This window comes from Quercus suber, unplaced genomic scaffold, assembly GCF_002906115.3.
Source record: "Quercus suber isolate HL8 unplaced genomic scaffold, Cork oak 2.0 scaffold_484, whole genome shotgun sequence".
NCBI lineage: Eukaryota > Viridiplantae > Streptophyta > Magnoliopsida > Fagales > Fagaceae > Quercus > Quercus suber.
Window position 1 is genome coordinate 519504 of NW_027069934.1, and position 23144 is coordinate 542647.

Here is a 23144-nt window from a genome sequence, read left to right on the forward strand (position 1 = left end):
AACTTTCTTCTATTTTTTATATACAACCATATATTGCTGAATGTCACCAAAACTTGGAATTCAGACACAAATTATAAAATATTGAACAGTTTGTCCTCAAATAGCTTTTCTTATTATCCATGGATAGAAAAGTATCTTGACAGATTTAACTAGAGATTTTTTTTTTTTAATTTCTAAATACAGACTTAACTAGACTTCTTTTGCTTCAAAAGGTAAAGATCTAAATTCGACATATACATTGCAAATTTTTCTCAAAAAAGAGATATACATTACAGATGAGGTTTTGTGGATTATATTAGGCATTATACTATCCTTGCTCAAAACAAATAACAGAATTCGACAATGAATTTAGATAATACAAACTGAAAATATATAATGGAGTCATGATTTATTTGATTTAAAGACAAAAGGTCTAAATTGGGAGGAAAAACACATGATACCAATCACAAACTGAAAGTTCATCAGTTATCTTTCTAAGAAAAAAAGAGAGTAATTTTTGGCTCTAAGCCAATTATTAAAGAAACAGTTATACGTGGTACGCACAACGAAATAGCTTACATCCAAGGTTTCACATTCCTGTCGAAGATTCTTGGTCTATAAGTTGAAGCGACCATGGCGAGAAGAAGGTGAACTTGTTTCCATGCGAATAGGATGACAGGAACAGTAACAAGACAAATGATAGGAATGACCACCCACAAATTTCCATCTAGAATAATGGAAAGTGAGGTTAAAAAGTTGACCATCATGGGTGCTATGGAAAAGATAAGAGATGAAAGGCCAATTATCATTTTTTGGGGTAAGGAAATGAGGAAATCTTCCTCTAAATTACGTGATGTGATTGTATGAAACACCAATAATGATGTTGTGGCAGAAGCTAGGAACAGTGCATTGGATAGCATAAAGAGCATAAACACCTTATCCTTTGAGAACATTGGCAAGCTTGTATTTTGATTGTTACCACCTCGAACTGTAATTGCTGCTGCAAACATAATAATAACAATTAAAATAGCTGGCACTGTACAAGACGATGTTGTCTCCTTGATCCAATTTTTTGCCTGATCAACCAAGCCCTTATGGTTCTCTACAAACAAATCTTGAGGTGTAAAACCATCGTCGTTTTCAGCTTCTATTAAGGAAGGACTGACAATGCTCTTCACTTCCTGTGCTTATTAAAAAAAAAAAAAACTCACATCACAAAATAGTTTAATATATAAATAAAATATCGAACACCTTGTAATTTTGCGTGTTTCATATCCCTAATTTAAAGAATCAATATCTATGGCTCAATATAACTTGAATGAAAGATTTATATGAGTAAAATTTTTATCATTACTTGATGGTCATAATTGACGCGGGTGAAAGATGGAACAAGGGAGAATTAGGGCCACCTAAAGATAAGGAGATAGATGAAATGGGGGCTAAGCTCAACTAAAAGATAAAATTCAATACAAAAGACTTGATACTGGACTTCCATATCTTCACATAGGTTCAAGACACCTCCACACCCTTACTTACTACATAATGAGTATGAAAACATCAGTAAGGTCATTTAATGGATACCCTTAAGGCACTAGCAAGCCAACAAAGAAAAAGGTGTAACTACTCAAGCATATTCAACACATTAAATGATGACCATTACTCAAAGATCTTACACTTCTATAAAGACAGTGACCAATAATAACCACCCACAATTTTTCTTCGAGTTTAAGCCAATAATCTTTCCTTTAGATCTTTTGGAAGCCCTATCAATAATTTCCATCTAATCATTTTCTAAAACACAAGAGAAATGAACACGTTTCTTATTCATCTTGCCTTACTCGTGAAAAACATGGCTAGATGAGTACGGATTTATAATCTTCTTTGCATTGACTAAGATTGAAACGGCTTGCACCCCAGTCACATCTTTGATTGTTGATATGAAATCTTCCACACAAGAGCTTTAATTAATTTGATCTCTGCATGTAGTTTATCTACTTTCATATATTGTTTCACCTTTCACGAAGGCTTTCCAGATGGAATCTAACATCTCTACACCATTATGACGTTCAAAAGGACTGAATCAATGAACTCCAACAGTAGATCCAAATTAAGATTATATTAACCTCAAGTCAAAGTGTGGCTTATGGGTTCAGCACCGTACACGATCTTTGCGATGCCAACACTATCAATTCTTCACCACATATATATGAAGATAATTCATTTGCATGACTATGATAACTATTAGTTTTTGATCTTCTGGAAACTTTGCAAGTATGAGGGATGTAAGAATAAAATGTAATCAATGTTAAATTACCAACTGTTCTAAAAACTTACACTATTGAGATATGGTAATTTATTTATTTAACCATATAGTTTAACATTCCTCCTCATGTGTGGGCTCAAACTCCATTTTTAAAGGTGAGACCCAATGCATGGGATTTTAAATAGGAGGTAATGTGGAGGAAATAATGATCGAATTTAGGACTTGCTGCAATGATATGATGTTAAATTATCGATTGGAACAATCAGTAAATTAACAATCTAATGATAGGCTTATTAAAATTCACATCTAATAAAATGATATTGAGAGGAGTTGTAGCCTTAGTATGCAATCTAGTTTGTAGCCAAACTTTGTTCCAAAAATAAGAAGAGTAAGGATTCAAAAATATCAAAAAATTCTAACTTTGAAAAGATACCTACAACTAAAAGTTTGAGAACATGGAAAAGACTTATTGGAGAGGCTAAAGATATATCTTGTTCGCTTGACGAGGGAGTAGATGTACCTATTTCAAAAAATTGTTCATCATCAATCAAAGTGACAGCAATGATTAGGTGAATTTGGTGAAGAAGAGAGCAGTGGGGTCGGAAAAAGATTACGTTCTAATTTCCTCTGCAAAGCTATCTTTCAGCCTCATTACCCAACATGAAAATTCTTAGTTTAAACTATTATGGGCTTGGAACTCACAAGCAGTTAGAGACATTCACTGTTTTGTGAAGCAGTTAGATCCCCAAATTATGTTTCTTACGGAAATTACTAAACTTGTTTACTCGAAGAGCTGAAATATATATTTATGAAGTTGAAGCTGGGAATGAAGTATACTTCGGGAGTTTTTAATGATTCGGGGTAGGCAAAGAATCTGATGCTTTGATTACATGAATTTATTAATCAAATTTGTAAAAATTTTCATTTAGTTTCTTTTGTTAGCTAGTGTCTCACTGAATTGTAATAGAGCTGTTCAACCATTTGTTAGTGTTGCTAAAAAAAAAAAAAAAAATACTATTTATTAGTTTGAAGAATGTCCATAATTTCTGTTCCCAAATGTATAACTTGATTATTTATCAAGTCTGCTATCGATTTTCCTCTCAAAAAAAATAAAATAAAGTAAGATAATTAATCATAATGTCGAGGAGAACTGAAAACAACTCTGCACTGAAATTTTACCAAAAAAAAAAAAAAACTCTGCACTGAAAGTATATACCTAAATAATATAAGGGTTTTAATAATGTAAAGCGAGAGATGTTACCTTAAACCATTGTAGGTCTCTTTGCATATGAAAAGCTGCGCCTGGAATAGTATTACGTCTGGCGGAAGGTTCTGTCATCGCCGCCATGTGTAATATGTTATTTCCTTCGTCATCTGTTGCAGCTAATATTGAGTCCTTCAAACTAAAACAGTACAGAAGACGAACTATTTCATACTGACGGTATAGAACGGCGCACATAAATGGGTTTCTCCCTGTGAACTCTTCCTCGGCCGACACAAGTTCAGGACATGCGCTCCAAATAGCAGTAACAAACTCAATCATCCCCTTCTTGGTTGCTTTGAAGATGGCCTCGTAAACAAGACCCTTTTCTAGTTGTTTATCACTTGAACACCGTAACTCTTGGCACATGCGAAGTAGAAGTTTTTTGTATTGGTGCTTCGATTCATAATCAGATGTTTGTCTGATTCCTGAGTCAATAATAAAAACAATGATCAGTCAAATAGATGAGGGAAAAAAATGAAGTAAAAATAAACTTTTTAACACAATCAATCACTAATAATCAAATATACGGAATTAATTGATTAAATATATTGTAACCAAAAGTTGAAGGAGATTCGAAACAAATAATAAGTCCTTCATAGTGAAAAAAGCAAATAATATTAATTTATTTAATAAAATTTGCTTAATTAAAAAAATTAAAAATAAGAGAACTATTACTGATGAGTATAGAAAAATCATTAGGTAGTCCACCATAATAGACAACCTTGTGTTCATGGTAGGTTAAAAAAAAAAAAAAAAGATGTAACCGTTTAAACAAGTTCAATCTATTAAATAATTGTCGGTTCTAGTTAACTCAATTGGTAAAATCTCTGATTGATGAATAATAGATATGAGATTCAATCTTCATCTACACCAAAGACGGATTAATGTGTTGACGCCATACATTGAAACTTTATCTAAAAAAAAACTATTAAATAATTATGTTACTCAAAGCCATTATAATATAAGGGCTATCTATAACAGAAAAGTTTGAAATGATGGAATAAATAACTTCATCTTATTAGATTCAGCACTCTGCTTATTTACAGCTGCACACTTAAAGCCACGTGACCAGCACACTTCACAAAATAAATTAAATCACTTGTAGCTTAATCGAAATGACTACTTAAACTACTGTCGTTTCATCTTTCTTGTCTTTCCTCTCTTCTAGCTTCTTCTTTGTGATTAATTTCTAACAACCTAGGCCACCTATAAAAGGAATAGCCTATCTCAATTTGCTAAAGTATGAGTAAAAAAACCACAAAATACTATCTACATACAAAATAAATTAATTGATACTAACTTAAATATCGGAAGCGAGCATACTTTAGTAGTCTCATTGATCAACTTTCTTTTTCTAGCAAATCTTAAAAAATGGTCAAAAATTCTAAATTTGTGTGGTTAATCCAACTGACAATTTTTGGCATTATTAATTATATTAGAGACAAACAATAAAGTATTTAAGATCAACCGTGAGAAACACCTTTCTTCCTCTATCTAAGATCAACCATGGTAAACACCTTTAACGAGATCATCTTTACAAGATCAATCATGAAGCTTTCACACCATTTGATGATGGGAAGGCCAATACTTAATGAGACCTTTAATATATATGTTCGAAATCATCTTTAACCACAAAATTTGGTAAACCATTTATTGATATTAAACTTTCACATTGCACTAGTTTTTGATGCGGGAGTTTACTATCAAATGTAATATCAGTTTTTTACATTTCCAAATTTCAAAGTAGTTAGAAAATTATGAAAGTCCCGTCTATTTTGTGTCAATGACTGTACAGGAATCGTTTTCATAAAAGCTCTTAACTTAGGTTAACTACCTAACTTACTATTGCAAAGTACGACAGGGTTTAGTCCAAGTGGATCTCGAATCTTGAGCTAATATTCTAACATAAAGAAAATAAGAAATAAAACATAGGAGAAGAGAGATAAGTATATATGATGAATTTTCCGAAAGTATTTAGCGTAGTTTTGGCGACTATGAGACTTGTGGGCAGCAGAATAATGTATGCGGCTAATAGCATTTTCGAAAATACTAGAAATGTAAACTATTTTATAATATTTTTTACAAATTATTGATGTGGTGAGTTGTTATCATTAAGTGAAAAAGTAATGTTAGTGATGAGTTCAAAATGAGAACCAGTAAGGATTGGCTACATCAAAAGTTTCTAAAAATATTATAAAACATTTTGTAGTTGTAAAATTACTCATAGGGTTTTTGTTTCTATTTAAAGAGAAGAAAATTGAATTAATATATATATGTAATAGTCAGCAACAGCCAACAAATTCCTATGAATTACATTATTCCGTAAGGCTTATCAAAACAAAAAAAGAAAAAAAAAATTATTCCATATGAATAGAAATCCTCTGTACTATTTTTTGTGTTCCACTTTGTGTTTCACTGATCACAACTTGTCATGTATTTATTTAATTTTCCTTATAAAATAGCCAAAATTTAAAATGAAAAAAAATAAACTTATGACAAGTTGTGATTGGTGGAACATAAAGTGAAACACAAAATCTAGCACAAAGGATTTGTATTCATTCTATATACCATAAGAAGAGATTTAAGAGTTTTCTATAAGCTCTAAATTTTATAAAAAAAAAAAAAATTGATTTTAAAAGTTTTCTAGAATAAATTCTACCTTCTAAAGCAGTCTACTTGTGAACCAAATGTTTTGTTGGCATTTTTTATGTTGTGAGTTAGCGTAGTCATTGTTTACTTTTATGTATTTAATAAAATAAGGATTAGTTTGAGTGTATTTTAGTAAGCATTTATTAAAAGACCCAATAGTAAATAGTGATCACCACGTATTGATAATATTGGGTCATTTTAATGCATTTATTATCATCTATTTTGTTTAATTATAGTCAGCTTTTAATGGAATGTGCTTGCAATTTTAGTTCTCACGGTAGAAAGGTCCATATTCTCTACTTGTTGAAGTATTGGTTTAGCCCATTAAAACCAATATACTCGGTAATCTCTGACCCGTATATATACACCATTTTCTTGTGTTTGGCGTGACTCAAATGTGTGTGGTTTTGGGCCTTTTGGCCGAATATGGAAGAAGACAGAGGGGAGCAAGGGAAGAGGTGTAGCTCTCCTTCCTCTCACACACAAACACTCCATTTTTTGCATGGCTTTGACACCCGTCTCGATCTATCAAACTAATGAAATTTCAGAATATAGCCTAGAACATTTTATTCTAAGATGTTACTTGTTTATGGGTTTGTGTAAACCTAATAGGAATATGAGAGCCCATTTAAAAGACCCATTAAGCTCCTATTTCAATAAGGTGGTAGAAAAAGAAAACCAAAACCCTAATGCTTCATAAAGTTTTCTTATTTAAAACCTAGCCTCCACCTTTTGAACTTATGAGTTTAGGAAAAAAAAGAATAAAGAGATCTTGCTGCGACTCTTATGCGCCTTTGGGTTCTGTGTATAGCAAAGTATCTGACATCAACAATTGAAAATCTTATTGTTGTTTTTTTTGTGAAGTCGTTGTAAATCAATTTCAACAATCAAAAGGTTTGGCATGGAGTTAGTCACGTAGTAGGATTCGTGCAAAACAATTAGTCACTGATTGAAGATTTGTTCAAAGGGAAGAAGTCTTCTACAAGTCAAGTCCAATTGGGGATTGGAGTAAAGGTTCAACTGTAGGTTGATATTTTCATATAGGCCATAGTAGTAGCAAGATTTCTTATATTTGTAACTACTTGTTTTTTATTAGTGGATTCTTGGGAGTGGTGACCTGAAATTCATCTAGTAGGGTTTTTGCCTTGTGAAGGTTTTCTCCATTAGTCAACAAATCACAATGTCAAATTTAGTTTTTGCTACACTCTAGATTAGATTTGTGATTTGTTTATGCCTTTACATTATTTGTAGAAAATCTAAATAATTAATCATCCTAGATAATTGAATCAATTAACCAAGTTAAATTTACAACCCAACATGCTAAAATAGATGCGAAAGAAAAAGTATGAAATAAACACAAGAACACAAGGTTACGTGGTTTAGCTTAATAGCCTACATCCATGAAAGAAACCTTTAAGGGCTACATATTTATTATAAGAGTAAAGTACAAATTTGGTATTGTAATAAACCCAACAACGATATTTATATTGGACTAAATTCTAAACTAATAAAACACTAACTATGGTTAATAGACCTGTAGTACAATTAAGATACTTTACTTGCACGCAAATAGGATTGGGGTTGGACCTATATGATTAATATATTTTTAAGACTCTAACCCATAGTATATGCTGGTGATGATAGAGAGTTAAAGAGTGTTTTATCCGCTTTGGTTTTATGGGTCTTTGTTAAAGTTCTTCTATCCTATTCTTTATGTTAAAAGAAAAAAGCTATCTTCTTTTAAGTAGTGTTAGTTTTAGACCCCTGGAAAAACAGTGTTTAACCTAATTCATTTTGAATCAAGTTTTCACTTAGATTCATTTTCCAAATCTAGGTTGAATGTTCATCACAATCAACATATACAGTGGAAATCTAAATAAAACAAGATGTAATGACCTAGGAAAATCAATTAAACAAACTAGTTTCAAGGTAAAAACCTGAGGGGAAATATCCCAAGAGAATAATCCACTATATCAAATTGAGATTTATAGTTCAAGAATACCAATTCATAGTAAAGCTAACACAGTTACCAAATTGAGCTATGACCCTCTCAAACTTCTTTGATGTTAACTTGCTCCAACATGAACCTCCAATTCATGTCTTGATCTTCAGTATGCTTGATAGCTGAAACTTGACTACAACTTTACTCCACTAGTACTAGCAATATGCGTGTGATCTTCAGTAGGTGCTTGAAAGAGTTAGAAGGTACAATAACCTCACAGATCTCATAAGAGTAACTCTCAAGTCTTGAAAAACATGTATTAGGATTTTCCTTATATACCAAGCAAAATTGGGTTCAAACCCTAATTGTTACGCGAGTTGTTGGGCCTTATTTAAAATTCTGCAGAATCGCATCTCGATCAGTCGAGCCTTTCCTTCGATCAATCAAGCTCTTTAGTTTTTCAATTCAACTTTCTGCAGCTTATACGTTATTGTTTCTTGACTTGTATCACCTTGAGTAATGTCTAAAACACTTCATAGACTCTAAGATCTAATTCTAAACAAGTTTTTGTTCTCAGTTTGCCAACATACAAAGTATTTAAAACTTAAACATTTATGAAAGTTCAAATAGCGTTGAAAACATTATGAACGTTTAGACTCCAAATTACAAATTACTAATTCAAGCTTATTATCAAACAATTAATGTGTGGAACATGAACATAAGCTAAACACAGAATTAATAAAAATTTAAGCCAATTATAATCACATCCACAGCAGAAAATAAAAGGCAAAGATAAGGGAAGAGAGATGCAAACACAAGGACAACACACGATGTGTTATCGAAGAGGAAACCGAAGCTCTAGGCATAAAACCTCTTCGCCGCCCTCCAAGCGGTCAATAATCCACTAGAAAATGTAGTTGGAATACATGAACAGCAATAGACCTTCCAAGTCTAATCTACCCAGGTACCTAAGCCCTCAAAACTTCTTGCTCCAACGAGGTTGCGCTGAACCTTTTTCTTCTCTAGCTTACCGGATTCCGCTATAACCCATAGCATCAACTAATAACCATTAGTTCCTTCCAAATTGCTTCCCTTAGCACCAACATACCTTCTCACAGACGTGGGTGTGGTGAGAAAAGAATTTGGTCAAGAATCTTTTAAGGATGTATCAATGGAGAGGAAGAGAGTAGAGGAATTTGAAGAGTCTCTTAGTGAAGATTGGGGATGAGACAATCTTATTTTTCTTTAGGGTTTTTCTCTCAAAATTCTCTCTGGAAGCTCTCTACATTTCGTGGGTATAAGGGTCTATATATAGTGGTGTGTGTTTGGAATACGAAGAGACAGTTTTTCCCAAATAGGGCAAGTTGGCGGCTTGGCCACGCGACTGGTCTAAGTCACAAGTTTAAGTCGCAAGCTAACGGCTTGGCTAGCCTAAGACTTTTGTCTTGTAGTGCGACAGCTGGCGTGACCCTTCACCTCCCCACATGCTTTTAACGTGTGCTGCAGTTGGTGGCTTGCAAGTTACGAGTCAGCCACGAGTCCCTGCTTCTTTGCACATTGTTGAGCAATTCTTCACACTCTCTCACACACTACCCTTATATGAATCCCACCTAAATACAGGGTTACTAAGTGCTAAATTATAAGCAAATTTGCACGGAATAAAGCCAACAAAATGGTTGATAAAATTCAACCTTACAATCTCTCCCTTTGACTATTCCGTGACAAAACCCTATAACAAACTCTAGACTTAACGCGTGAGTTGGGAACAATTGGAAAACTCACTCACACCTAACTCTACAATCTGTGTAGCTCTTGAACCATAAGAACATGTATCTCCTGAAACACAACAACACAATAAGTTCATTATATGTAGAAAACTTGTAATGCATATGGAGCAAGCACAATGCGATCAAGCAAAGTGGAATATAACAATAGACCATAGCATGACCAAAACAGGCAATCACTACATACAAGTGATCACAATGCTCATTCACACTTGGAATGAACATCCGGACATTCAAGCTGATAAACACAAAGCAAATCACTTGAATGACCAACACTCAACCAATACATAGTACATGAAGTAGATGCATCTAGGAATAAAATCCTACAAGGGCACAAGAGTGAGAGTACTTAAAGAAAATGCATAACATTTAGCAGCAAGTACTAAAAACCTTAAAAGCTTACAAAAGCAACAGGTACAAACATAAACTAAGAACCTTAAAAACCTACAAAGGTACTAGGTAAAAACTATAAAGTACTTCCCTTAACATATCACTCCCCCTATCATGAATCATAGGAGTTGTGATGAACTTGGAACATATATACCTGTAACCTGAAACACTCGCACAAACCACATTAGACCCTCAAGGTAAAGCAAGTAATAAAAGGACAAGTATAATGTAACAAGTAAATAACGATCAAGTAAACATGATGTGAAACATGTGAGCAACTTGATCAAACACCAAACACCAAAACAAAGTTTTCTTATTAGCTCAATGTCTTCTCCCCTTTTGTATATGCATATCCCCTATGAAATATCTCTCCCTCTACAAGTGTGCATGAGAAATAGAATTTCTCCCCCTAAGAATGTGCACAAGGGTCATAAAGAAATGACAAAAACTCTTCGGTATACTCTCCCCCTTTTTGTCAGAAATAGACAAAGGGTCAAGGAGAAACGAGGGCAAGAGATGAAAGTATGAACAATGATAATGATGCATGAGGGGTGTAATGATGCATGAGGGGTGTAATGATGCATGAGAGGTGCGAGATGAATGAGAAAATGAAGCTCAATCCTAAGACATGACATGCTAGGATGAAGAAAAAATGTATAGACCAAAGCATGACAAGGATAGCAAGGTGTGTGCAAGAGGTGGCAAAGTGCAATGCATGGCCAATGCATGGAAAATGCACATGTGGGGTAAGGTGTGTTAAATACACAACCAATGAACTAAACATGTTCTTAATGAGGAAACATGAGAAATCCCAAAGTTTGATACTCATCGGAGTCCAAACAAGTGAGAAAATGCCTAAAAGGCATTTTATCATGCACGTAGCATGTACATTATAAATTACAATGTAAAACAATGCATGAATATCATGAAATCCACCCTTAAAACATGATCTTTTTGCCACAAAGGGCCAACATCCAAAGAAAATCATCAAAAGAAACCAATCCCATACAAAATTTTGATAAAAATTAAGTTTTCCCAACCCCTATGATGAAAATCCCAACCAAGAGCACAAAACTCATCAAAACATAATCCAAGAATTCAAATCAATGAAAAGAGTTTAAAATTACCTTAGAGTTGTTAATGGAATGAAAAACCATTCAAATTGGTTGGGTTTTGATGTAAAAATATTGAAAGAAGGGTTTTAGAGAGGATGGAAGAGGTTTAAAACAAGTTTCCCACAAAAAAGCTTTTTAAAAATTGATTCTGGGCGTTTCGCGACTGGTGAGTCGCGAAACCATTCTGTGTGAACTGGCAGCTCGGACTCGCAATTTGCAACTAGCCAAAATGAGTTGCCAAAACTGATAGCTTGGATTCGTAGCTTGCAAGTCGCCAAAATGAGTTGCCAAAAATTCTAACACTTGTTTTTCAACCCAGAACATGTTTAAACTATAAAAAACAAAGTATGCATTAAACATGAACACAAAGAGTGATAAAAATCACTTCAAAAAACATATAAAATGATCAAAAATCTTTTTGAATTGATCCATATAAAGATGAGAACACACACATCACATTTAAACAAGTACAATCGAACAAATAAATAAGGCATTCATTGAACATTAGGCATGTGTGTTGTGTGTGTGTATTAAGTGTGGAATAGTCCATAGTCTAGAGTGAAGTTTCAATGATTAATTCAATCAAGTCATACACAGCTAGTACTAAGTCAAGTGGTCTATCTCAATTATAGAAATGAACATATATGACCTCCCACAAGAAAATGATTACATATCTTTGAAACTTTTCATTTGGCTCCATATACATCATATCATTTAAACTTTTTGAATCAATACATCTCATTGTGAGATCGATGCCATAAATTTTTGATATTCCAATTTAATGAGTTAGCCTTTGGCTTTTTGGGCATTATACATTTTATTTTGATCGCTTTCCCTTTTTCCTAGTCAAATACTAGTATGTGCGACAAGATTTTGTAGCTCAATATCTCTTTTTATTTTGAGATTTACATTTGTTGAGCTCTTTAAGAAAAAAATAATAAAAGGGTGGGAAGATATATAGGCACAAGTCTATGCATGTATCAAAACCTACATGACTATTGACTAATCATTCATGACAAGCTTGACGATTGATTTACAACAATCACACAAAGATGTCAAGATTTTTCCCACAAAGATATAAGTGCATAAAGAACAAGCTAAGCTCGTAAATGCATAAAGTCATTTGTACGAAGGTACAAGGCAAAACTCATATGTGATATGTGCTCAAATATATACGATCAAACTTTTTGAATTTTTTACTTTTTATGTGGTTTTGGATTTTTTACTCACACAAAACTAAAACATAAAAATAAGATCAAAACAAAAGCAATGCATACAAATAAATGCAAAATGCACAAATGCATGAAGATATAACAATCAATGCGTGAAGGGTTCAGCAAAGATCGAAAGAATTAGATCAAGGACCAAAAGAGCAAAAACTCAATCATAGGAACCCTTCCTCATCCAAACGAAATGATTATTTGGAATGAGTGTCTCAAGAGAAGTGAGACGAGGGTTGGAAGAATGAGAACCGGAGATGCACATAGTCAAGGAGTTAAGAGCATTAAACACTTTCTTTAACAACATGCTATTATCACTCAAATCTGATTTACCCTTTTTAACACAACTTCCAAGAAGCTCAAGTTTTTCTTTCCTTTTAATTCTTTTAAGAGCATGAAACTTAGAGCAATGAGGTCTTAGATGACCAAAAGCACCACAATGGTGACAAACAATGTGTTTAGGTCCACTAGACTTTTTAGGAATGGATCTAGCAACATGGTTTTGTTCTCTCTTCAACTTATGACATTGAGGTCTTATATGACCAATCACACCACAATGGTGGCAAGTTGTAACAAACTTAGATCCATCCAAAGCCTTAGGTTAAGACCTAAACGGAGGCTTTGACTTAACAGCCTTTCTTTCCACCTTTTGATTTCTTTTGAGTGGAGGAATGTACACCGATTTTTCCTTTGAGGTAGAACACACAATAGGCACAAAATTGGGTACTACAACATGATTGCAATAAATATTTTCACCCTTTTTAATAATAGGTTCAGCAATCAAACACTTGACATACATCTTAAGAGATTTAGTTTTACATTTTAACTCATCAACAAGTTTGTTAGATAAAACAAATTTAGCATCCAAGTCCATATTCAAACACTCAAACTCTTTCAACTTTTCAAGAAAATTTTCAGCAAGTTTCTTATATTTTGCAACCAATTTGTTAGATTCATTGAGCTTAGCGATCAAATCATCATTTTCACAAAATAAATTGCTCAAATCCTTTTGAAACTTCTTAGCATTTTTCTTCAAGAGTTTGATGTTAGGAATATCAACAACACCCAAGGATTTATGTAGCATAGCATCACAATCATGAGGATTATCACTCATAGAGGCATTTTCACAAACACGTGGCATGCTACATTTATCAACATCTAAAACATGCATAGAGGCATACAAAACACTATCCATGGCAAATAAACACAAAGGGTCTAGGATCACACTAAGATATTTAAATCACAACAAGTGTACTCGCTCTGATACCAATTGAAAGTTCAAATAGCATTGAAAACACTATGAATGTTTAGACCCCCAATTACAAATTACCAATTCAAGCCTATTATCAAACAATTAATGTGGGGAACATGAATATAAGCTAAGCACAGAATTGATAAACAATCTAAGCCAATTATAATCACATCCACAGCAGAAAATAAAAAGTAAAGATAAGGGAAGAGAGATGCAAACACAAGGACAACACGCGATGTGTTATCGAAGAGGAAACCGAAGCCCTCAGCATAAAACCTCTCCGCCGCTCTCCAAGCGGTCAATAGTCCAATAGAAAATGTAGTTGAGATACATGAACAACAATAGACCCTCCAAGCCTAATCTACTCAGGTATCTAAGCCCTCCAAACTTCCTGCTCCAATGAGGTTGCGCCAAACCTTTTTCTTCTCTAACTTACCAGATTCCGCTATAACCCATAACATCAACCAATAACCATTGGTTCCTTCCAAACTGCTTCTCTTAGCACCAAAATACCTTCTCACAGACGTGGGTGTGGTGAGAAAAGGATTTGGTCAAGAACCTCTCAAGGATGTATCAATGGAGAGGAAGAGAGTAAAGGAATTTTAAGAGTCTCTTAGTGAAGATTAACATCAACCAATAACCATTGGTTCCTTCCAAACTGCTTCTCTTAGCACCAAAATACCTTCTCACAGACGTGGGTGTGGTGAGAAAAGGATTTGGTCAAGAACCTCTCAAGGATGTATCAATGGAGAGGAAGAGAGTAAAGGAATTTTAAGAGTCTCTTAGTGAAGATTAAGGATGAGGCAATCTTGTTTTTCTCTAGGGTTTCTCTCTCAAAATTCTCTTTGGAAACTCTCTACATTTCGTGGGTATAAGAGTCTATATATAGTGGTGTGTGTTTGGAATACGAAGAGACAGTTTTTTCCAAACAGGGCAAGTTGGCGGCTTGGCCTCGCGACTGGTCTAAGTCGCGAGCTAACGGCCTGGCCAGCTTGGGACTTTTGTCATGTAGTGCGACAGCTGACGTGACCCTTCACCTCCTCGCATACTTTTGACGTGTGCTGCAGTTAGCGGCTTGCAAGTCACGAGTCAGTCATGAGTCCTAGCCGCGAGTCCCTGCTTCTTTGCATATTGTTGAGCAATTCTTCACACTCTCTCACACACTACCCTTACATGAATCTCACATAAATACAGAGTTATTAAGTGCTAAATTACAAGAAAATTGGCACGGAATAAAGCCAACAAAATGGTTGATAAAATTCAACCTTACAATTTATATCTAAATATTTAGAACCTAGCCAAGTAGTTTATCCTTTGTTTTTGCTTCTAGACCGACAAATAACTAAACTCACAGTTTGAACCAATATGAAATCCGTCCAGAAAGTCAACTCCACCAACTCATCAGTAAGTCAAGTTTTCTCATCAACTTGCATATTTATATGTCCTTTTGCTTCTTTGTGGCTTTCTGCCACTTTCTTCTCAACATTGTACAATTCTTTTATCTTTCCCGTTTTTGCTTTATACTCCGTTTTTCTAATTCCTAGTTTCATTATTTAGTAAGTAAAAGTCCTTATTAAAAGAAAATTTTAAAATAAATAAGAATATCACATAAATTCTGAACAAGACATTTGTCTTGAGATATTAAATATCACCAAAAAAGTAGTTCAAATTCTTAATTTTTTTTTCTTTCCCTTCTTTTGACATCTTAGCTTATGCCTTTTCTGTTTGATTTTTTATTTCTTCTTTCTCTTTTCTCTTATTTTCAAACAATGTCCTACAGATTAATCAAGTATATATAAAAAACCAAATCAGTTTCTCCATTTTTGTCGCCAGCAACCAAAAAATATTTTAAATAACATTTTTCCATTACCGTGTGAGAAAAAAAAAAGTTATTTTACGGCCATTACAATATCTCACAATATTCTTACAATAAATGATATGTCAAGCTATCATAAGTCCAAATTAATAAAATGAAATAAGAATATTATGAAAATGCATTGAAATTTTGTTGTCTCTAAATTTTCTTGAAAAGAAAAATAAAGTTGCACAAAAATATGATTTTCACTGTGACAAAATAAAATTCCTAAGAAAGGAGACTGTAGATGGGAACATACCTAATCCGATATTTCTTACTTGAGTACTTTTCCCTTTTCTGGTTTTTTGGATGCGTACAGGAATTTGATTGATGTCATCAACCCCGGGAATGCGTCTACCTTTCAGCAGAATTGACCAATGAATCTTGAGTAAAAAGTATATATATAATAATAGTAAAAGTAAAAAAATTTAATTTTTAATTTTATGACTATTTCAATGTTATTACGTAACCTTGTCGACATTATAATATTTACTTTTTATTTAAAAAAAAAAACTTAAAGAGATATAATAAGAAGCGATCAACTGTTATATTTTAGTTGAAAACAATTAAAATCTACTAGACTAAAGCAACTTAACATTAAACAAATTTTGAATAATCTGGGTTCTGTATTTGCTAAATATATTATATAAAAAAAATATTATTTTGGTCCCTAAACTTTATCAAAAGTTTGTTTTTCATCATTTTAAAAAGTTCTCTTTTTGTCCCTAAACTATTGAAAAGTCCATATTTTGTCTTTAAACTATTGAAAATGTTTTATTCATGTTCTTAAACTTTTCATCCCTATTTTTGTCAGTAAACTATTGAAAAAACTCTTTATAAAATTTAGAGACGAAAAAAGAACTCTTTAAAATTTAGAGACCAAAAACATACTTTTTGTAAAATTTAGGGACCAAAATAGTATTTTACCCCATATTCTAAATTAGGATTAATTGTACTGATTCATCCAAAAATTATGGGGATCATTGCACTACTTTGCACTCCAATCTACTAAAACTTGCAAAGCAATCACCACTCCATATTTTAAAAATTGCATGTCCAAGTCACATGATCCTAATTCAAAAAATTGTCCATTTTACCCATTAAATGACAACTTTCACCCAGTACCAGTGTTGAGCACAAACACATTTCAAATAACAATTGGATAAAGTTTAGGTACAAAATGTGTTTGTAGCCTATGGCTACAAACTTACTCATTGGAGCTGAACTTTGAGAAATCCATCATTGAATTACATCTTCTTCTTATATACTCTATACTTACAAAATTTCAAAACAATTTAAGATCAATAGTTATGTCATCAATAAATTGTTTCAATTGCAAGTTTTTGTAGTTTAAAATTATGCATAATATATAAACTTATAGATAATATGGTAAATAATATCTGATTGACACAAAATTTGATATGTGTATTAAGAGCATACAGAACATGCAATTCAACAATTAGATCTTCAAAATATGTAGTAATATTTATTTTATTGAGTAGAGTTATAGCCTTAGACTACAACAAGTTTTGTAGCTAAACTTTGTTCATAACAATCCACGTAATAATTTTAATATATCTACTATGTGGTAAGAGCTCTTCTATTTATGAGGATAAAAACTTTTACATGTATAAAATAAAGGGTAAAAGGATCTACCGTCTAAGGGCAAAGGCCATTCATATGGTGTGATTGCAAATTACAAGACATAATTTTTATTGTAAAAAGTATCATCATTTCGCGTTGTGGTTTCAATATTGATAACAACAAAAAATTTGAGGTTCGAATCCTAAGTATACTTAACACTGATTAGTATCATTATGAGGTGCTAAATTTTTATCAAATCTACGAAAAAACTATCATTATTCGCCCACGTGTGAGGTATGGGTTCATTAAAAATTCATATGCAAATTAAAGAAAATATTTCAGAAATATTCATTTTAAAATTAACAATAAAATAGTCAATGAAAACAATTGAAAACATACTATTTTTTTTTTTCTTTTTTGGTAAATGAAAACATACTTTAAATTATATGATGGAAGCATATTGTATAGAATTGAATATTTCGTCAAACATGAAAATAAAAAGATAAATAATTAAAATAAGATACACTTAACAAAATTATATATAATCTTAATAGAAATTTTGACGTCTTGGAACTTTGATATGCAACAGAGTAAGTAGAATTAACTTCATATATTTATATACATATAATCGAATATGTATAGAATATAATTTTAATACTTATGAATGAAATATGTATTGCTAAACTTTCCTATGCATTGTACATGTTAGAAACTAGTTGTAAAACATAATGTGGAGGAATTGAGGGTTGAGGATCAGTGGTTTCAAATTTTTGTTTAAGCTTGGCTATTATATTTTAAATTTTTATTGTCAACACTAATTATTTTTTGGTTAGTCAGGTAAATATTGGAAATATGATGAGATAATGTATATCATTTATTTAATTAGTAGATTATGGAAAAGTAAACTATGTAGCATATGGCCTTTCGGTCATAAATATTATTAAAACAAAAATTTTAAGGAAAATGAAAGATAATTTTCTAATAAGACTCATTAATATTATATTATATAGATAAAGTAAAATTGCTGCAAAATTTAATGTGAAAAAAATTATAGATCATTTTCAGAATTTAAAAAATGTCAAATTCCATATTTTAAAAAGAATAAATAGAAATGTATAAGGAAAATTTATTTTTTGTATTTTTATTTTATTTATTCCTTTTTAATATATAGTGAATATATGTTAGTTTGAATTTGAATTTGTTAATTTAGTATTAAATGATATTTATTCTTTTTATTTAATTTTATGTATGACATAAAATCCTAATTTGTTCTCTTCGCAATATTGTTTAGTGCTGCAGTTAGTATTATAAATTAAATCCATCCTTTTCAAAAAAAAAAAAAATAAATAATAAAAATAAATAAATCCATCCAAGGTGTCTGCAAAATAGCAAAATAATTTAATAGGCAGTAGATAATAGAGAGTGAGACTCACAGTTATAGATCCATTGTTTCCAAGATATGAGTTGATTTTCACTCGTATATGGAAAAGACATGCTAGCTAATGCCAGCACAGGGGACTCGTCCTCGATATCTAAAGCAGTCACCAAAGTAGGGATTTTTTCCAGCACATCCAAAGCCATATCTATTGAGTTGCAAACAGAAGGAACTAATTGAAAGGGAATCATAGCTAATATTTGAAAGCATAGAAATAATGAGTTATTGTCAAATAGTGGCCAAAATGGCCAAATACCACATTTTTTTGAAATTTTTAGCAAAAAACCACTGTTTCGGTAATAAATGGCAATCTATCACTTTTTCTAGTACTCGAGTTTGATGAACTTGAGTACCCTACTTTATAGTTCCACCGTGGCACTGCTAAGCTGAAAATTGGGCGATTAAAAAAAATAATGTGGTACTCGAGCTTGGTAAACTCGAGTACCATGCAACATAATACTCAAGTAAACTCATTTTGGTATGTTCCTTAATTTTCATTTGAATTTTCACAATTTTACACACTCAACGAATTCGAATTTTAAACAAATTCATATGATCTGTACATCTAACGTACATACTTTTCCATTGAATTTTCATTATTTCGTACTTTCAATGAAATCAAATTTCTCAACAAGTCTAGAATATCTGTACATCTTATTTACACATTCACGATTTGGTACGCTCATTGATTTTCCATCGATTTTTCCTGAATTTCTACATTCAACTAATTCGAACTTTTTTACAAATTCGAATTATTCAAGGCATTTACCATTATGTGATTTATACGAATCATTCATTTTTCTTTCATGGAGTTTGTCCATTATTCATATGGTTACATATTTAAAAAAAAAAAAAAACACAAAAACCATTTAAGTGCAATAACCGCGCCAATGCTAAAAACAGTTTATGCAAAAAACAGTGAACATTTTTATAAGAAAATAGTGAATAGTTTTAATTAATGCAAAAAAAATATATTTTATGAATGCAGTAAGCAGATATGAATATACAGTAAACATAATTTGCAGCGAGCAAATTTTATTAATGTAGAAATAGATTTATCAATGCAAAAAATAGATTCGATTATTGTGAAATTTAAACATGAAAAAGCATACAGATTGGCTTTTAAATTTAGAGAACACAATTTCAAGAGGTGTTTATGAGAAAACAGTGAACAATTTTTTAAATAGTGAACAAAAAATAATTTATGTAGAAAAGAGAGTGAACAATTTTTTAAATAATGCTAAACAGAAAATAATTTTATGCAAAATCCTAGAAATAGTTTATGCAGAAAACAGTGAACAATTTTTATGAGAAAACAATGAACAATATTAATTAATGCAAAAAACAGATTTTATGAGAAAACAGTGAACAATTTATGCAGTGAACAAAGAATAATTTATGAAGAAAAGAGAGTGAACAATTTTTTAAATAATGCTAAACAAAAAATAATTTTATGCAGAATGCTAGAAATAGTTTATGGAGAAAACAGTGAACAATTTTTATGAGAAAACAATGAACATTTTTAATTAATGCAGAAAACAGATTTTATGAATGCAATAAGCAGATTCAAATATACAGTAAACATGATGTGCAGAGAGCAAATTTTATTAATGTAGAAACAGATTTTATTAATGTAGAAACAGATTTTATCAATGTAGGAAATTTTTTTTTATCAATGCAGAAAAACAGATTTGATTATTGTGAAATTTAAACAAGAAAAAACATACAGATTTGACTTTTAAATTTAGAGAACACAATGAACAGTTTTAATTAATGCAGAAAACAGATTTTATGAACCATTAGGGAGCTCTAACTTTGTTATCTGATCAAACAAATCCTTAGGGAGCTCTTACCATGGCCTCCAATCGCTATTGTCAACCATTTTTTTTCTTCTTACTTCTAGACCCCTTGAGATTCGTGTCACTGCGCCACCCTCGCAGTGCCATGCCTACCTTCCCACAAAGAGAAAATATAGTTTAGATTGTGCATATGGTTATACACTCATAATAGTGGCTTATTGTTTTATCCAATTTTCCACATTACATGCTTCAAAGTTGGTCAAGAGGCAAAGTATATAACAAATATGATATTGAAAGACTTTAAAGAAGTATTTTGAAATTAATAAAAAAAAGCTACTTATTTTTATGTTTTTGTTTTATTTGTAGATTATCCCAACCAAAAAAAAAAGTATTTTGAAATTAAAATCTCTATATTTTACAATGCTTCTATTTAAATAAATAAAAACATAAAAAAGCTACTTATTTTTATGTTTATGTTTATTTGTCGATTATCACCACCCCCCCCCCCCAAAAAAAAGGTTATTAGGAACTCGAGTTCCTTACAAGGTACTCGAGCTCACCAAGCTCGAGTACCATAGAAATAAACATAAACATAATTTTTTTTTTTAAAAGTACTCGAGTCTAGTATACTCAAGTATTGTTGCATGGAACTCGAGTTTATCAAACTCGAGTGCCACATAATTTTTTTTAATCGCACAAATTCCAGTTCAGCAGTGCCACGGTGGCAAAACTGATGAGAAACTCGAGTTTTAGAAAAAGTGGTAGTTTGCCATTTATTTCTGAAACAGTGTTTTTTTACTAAAAATTTCCAAAAAAAAGTGATATTTGGCCATTTTGGCCATCAAATAGTAGTAATAATAATGAGTGTATAGTCAAATCTAATTAAACTTCTTACCAAATATTTTTGAATAAATGCATCGAGTAACAAACGTAGCACCATTTACACTGCCCTTTCCAGGACTTAGACTTCCTGGAGGAGTTACAGAATAGAGATATTGAGCCGTAGCTATTGAATTGGAGTTACGCGTAAGAGCCATCACGACTGGAATGAGTTTGTCAAATTTGTTTCCGTTTCCAATGCTAAGTAACATTGGACACTTTTCAACTATGCATTTTGCCATCTCGGTGTTTCCAACAAGAGCACAACAACCAAGAACCGTATTACCATCTTTATCCGCTATTCTAAATTTGTCTGTGGGCAACATGTTTACCAACTCTTCACAATATGCAGATGTCCAGCAATGATAGCAATGTGTAAAGCCGTACTTGTATTTGAAATTATTGCACTCTCTGCCCCCGGATTGGAAGTAATGAACTGATTTGCTCTGGCCCAATTACCGTCACGAAGATACTGCTTAAATAATACATACTTACGGAGTTCACTGTTCTCTGTCCCTGCAAAGTTTTTAACAAAATATTTAAGAGTATCTAATAACAATTACAAGATTTTTTATCTGGATTTCAACTTATACCTCTTGATGTTTTCAATAGAAACAGTTACGGATCAATCCTCCCAACAATTGAATTATAAAAAAACAAGAAAAAAAAAAATAGCACTAAAAGAATAATCATATTTGCACGAGGGTTATACCCTAAACTCCACCCAAAATACATATAGTGCAAATTAAGTGAAGATATAACTTTTTTTTTTTTTTTAAATTCCATAGTTGGTGCTTGGAAAGAGGGGGAATGTGAACTTTGAATATCGCTGTTAGAAATATTAGGAGATTTTAATCGAGATACAACTCATACAAGACTCTTGACGTAAAGATATAGTTTTTATTGTTGACAAAATCAAATAAAAATGACTTTATTAATAAATTAAAATTTTTATCATTGTGAATTGTATCTTTGTCTTTCATGGATTTGCACTGTGTATATAGCTTTGCCACTGTCTTGTGGATTAAGCCTATTTTAGAATGTTTGAGCATGTTCATTTTCAAGAGATAGAAGAGAGTGTTGAGGGTCATTTTTGTAAAACACAAATAGAAGGAAGGAGGCCCAACCCAGCAATGCAGGCAGCAAATAGAAGTGGCAAGCATAGAATAAAACTATTAAGCCCAAGCGGCAGGAATAATGGATCACAGGTCCATAAAATAAATAAATGGTAAAATAGTGAATTAGAAAACAATCAATTTAATATATTATACTTAATGTCATGGTAAAATAGAGAAGGGGGTTGATGGTTAGTTGTTCAAATAATGATGTTAATGTGTAGGTGTTCTTCTAAAAGACAGACATAACTTAGCATCAACACATGATCTAGAGAAAATGTTAATTAAAAATGTTATGGGTTCGAGAGAATATAGTTATTGAAGTATGAAATAAGTAGAAGAGAAATTTGGTTAATAAAATCAATTTGTAAAGAAAAAATTGGTTGCAAAATGTGTAACATACATTAGTTATCAATCTGTTTGTTTATTATTACTATACATTCTAAAATATGCATGTTGAAATCCGGTTACGAACACAATCGATACGCAATGTTGAAATCTGGTTACAAACACAATCGATATGCATAGTATTCTCTCATTGTAACAGAATCAGTTGTATTAGATCTAATTCAATCTACATCTCTATACAAAATGCCAAGCCTAAACTCATCCTCGTGTT

At 32.0% G+C, this 23144-nt stretch overlaps 1 protein-coding gene across 1 annotated transcript; it reads right to left on the reverse strand.

The window, feature by feature from the left end:
- Positions 1-363: 363 nt before the first annotated feature.
- Positions 364-21736, reverse strand: LOC112008320 (uncharacterized). Its single transcript, XM_024040653.2, has 5 exons — positions 21427-21736; positions 18731-18925; positions 15973-16071; positions 3504-3931; positions 364-1160 (listed from the first exon to the last, which is right to left on the reverse strand). Exons 1-5 carry the CDS (start codon positions 21734-21736, stop codon positions 555-557), a joined length of 1638 nt encoding a protein of 545 aa, XP_023896421.2. The 3' UTR covers positions 364-554.
- Positions 21737-23144: the final 1408 nt, after the last annotated feature.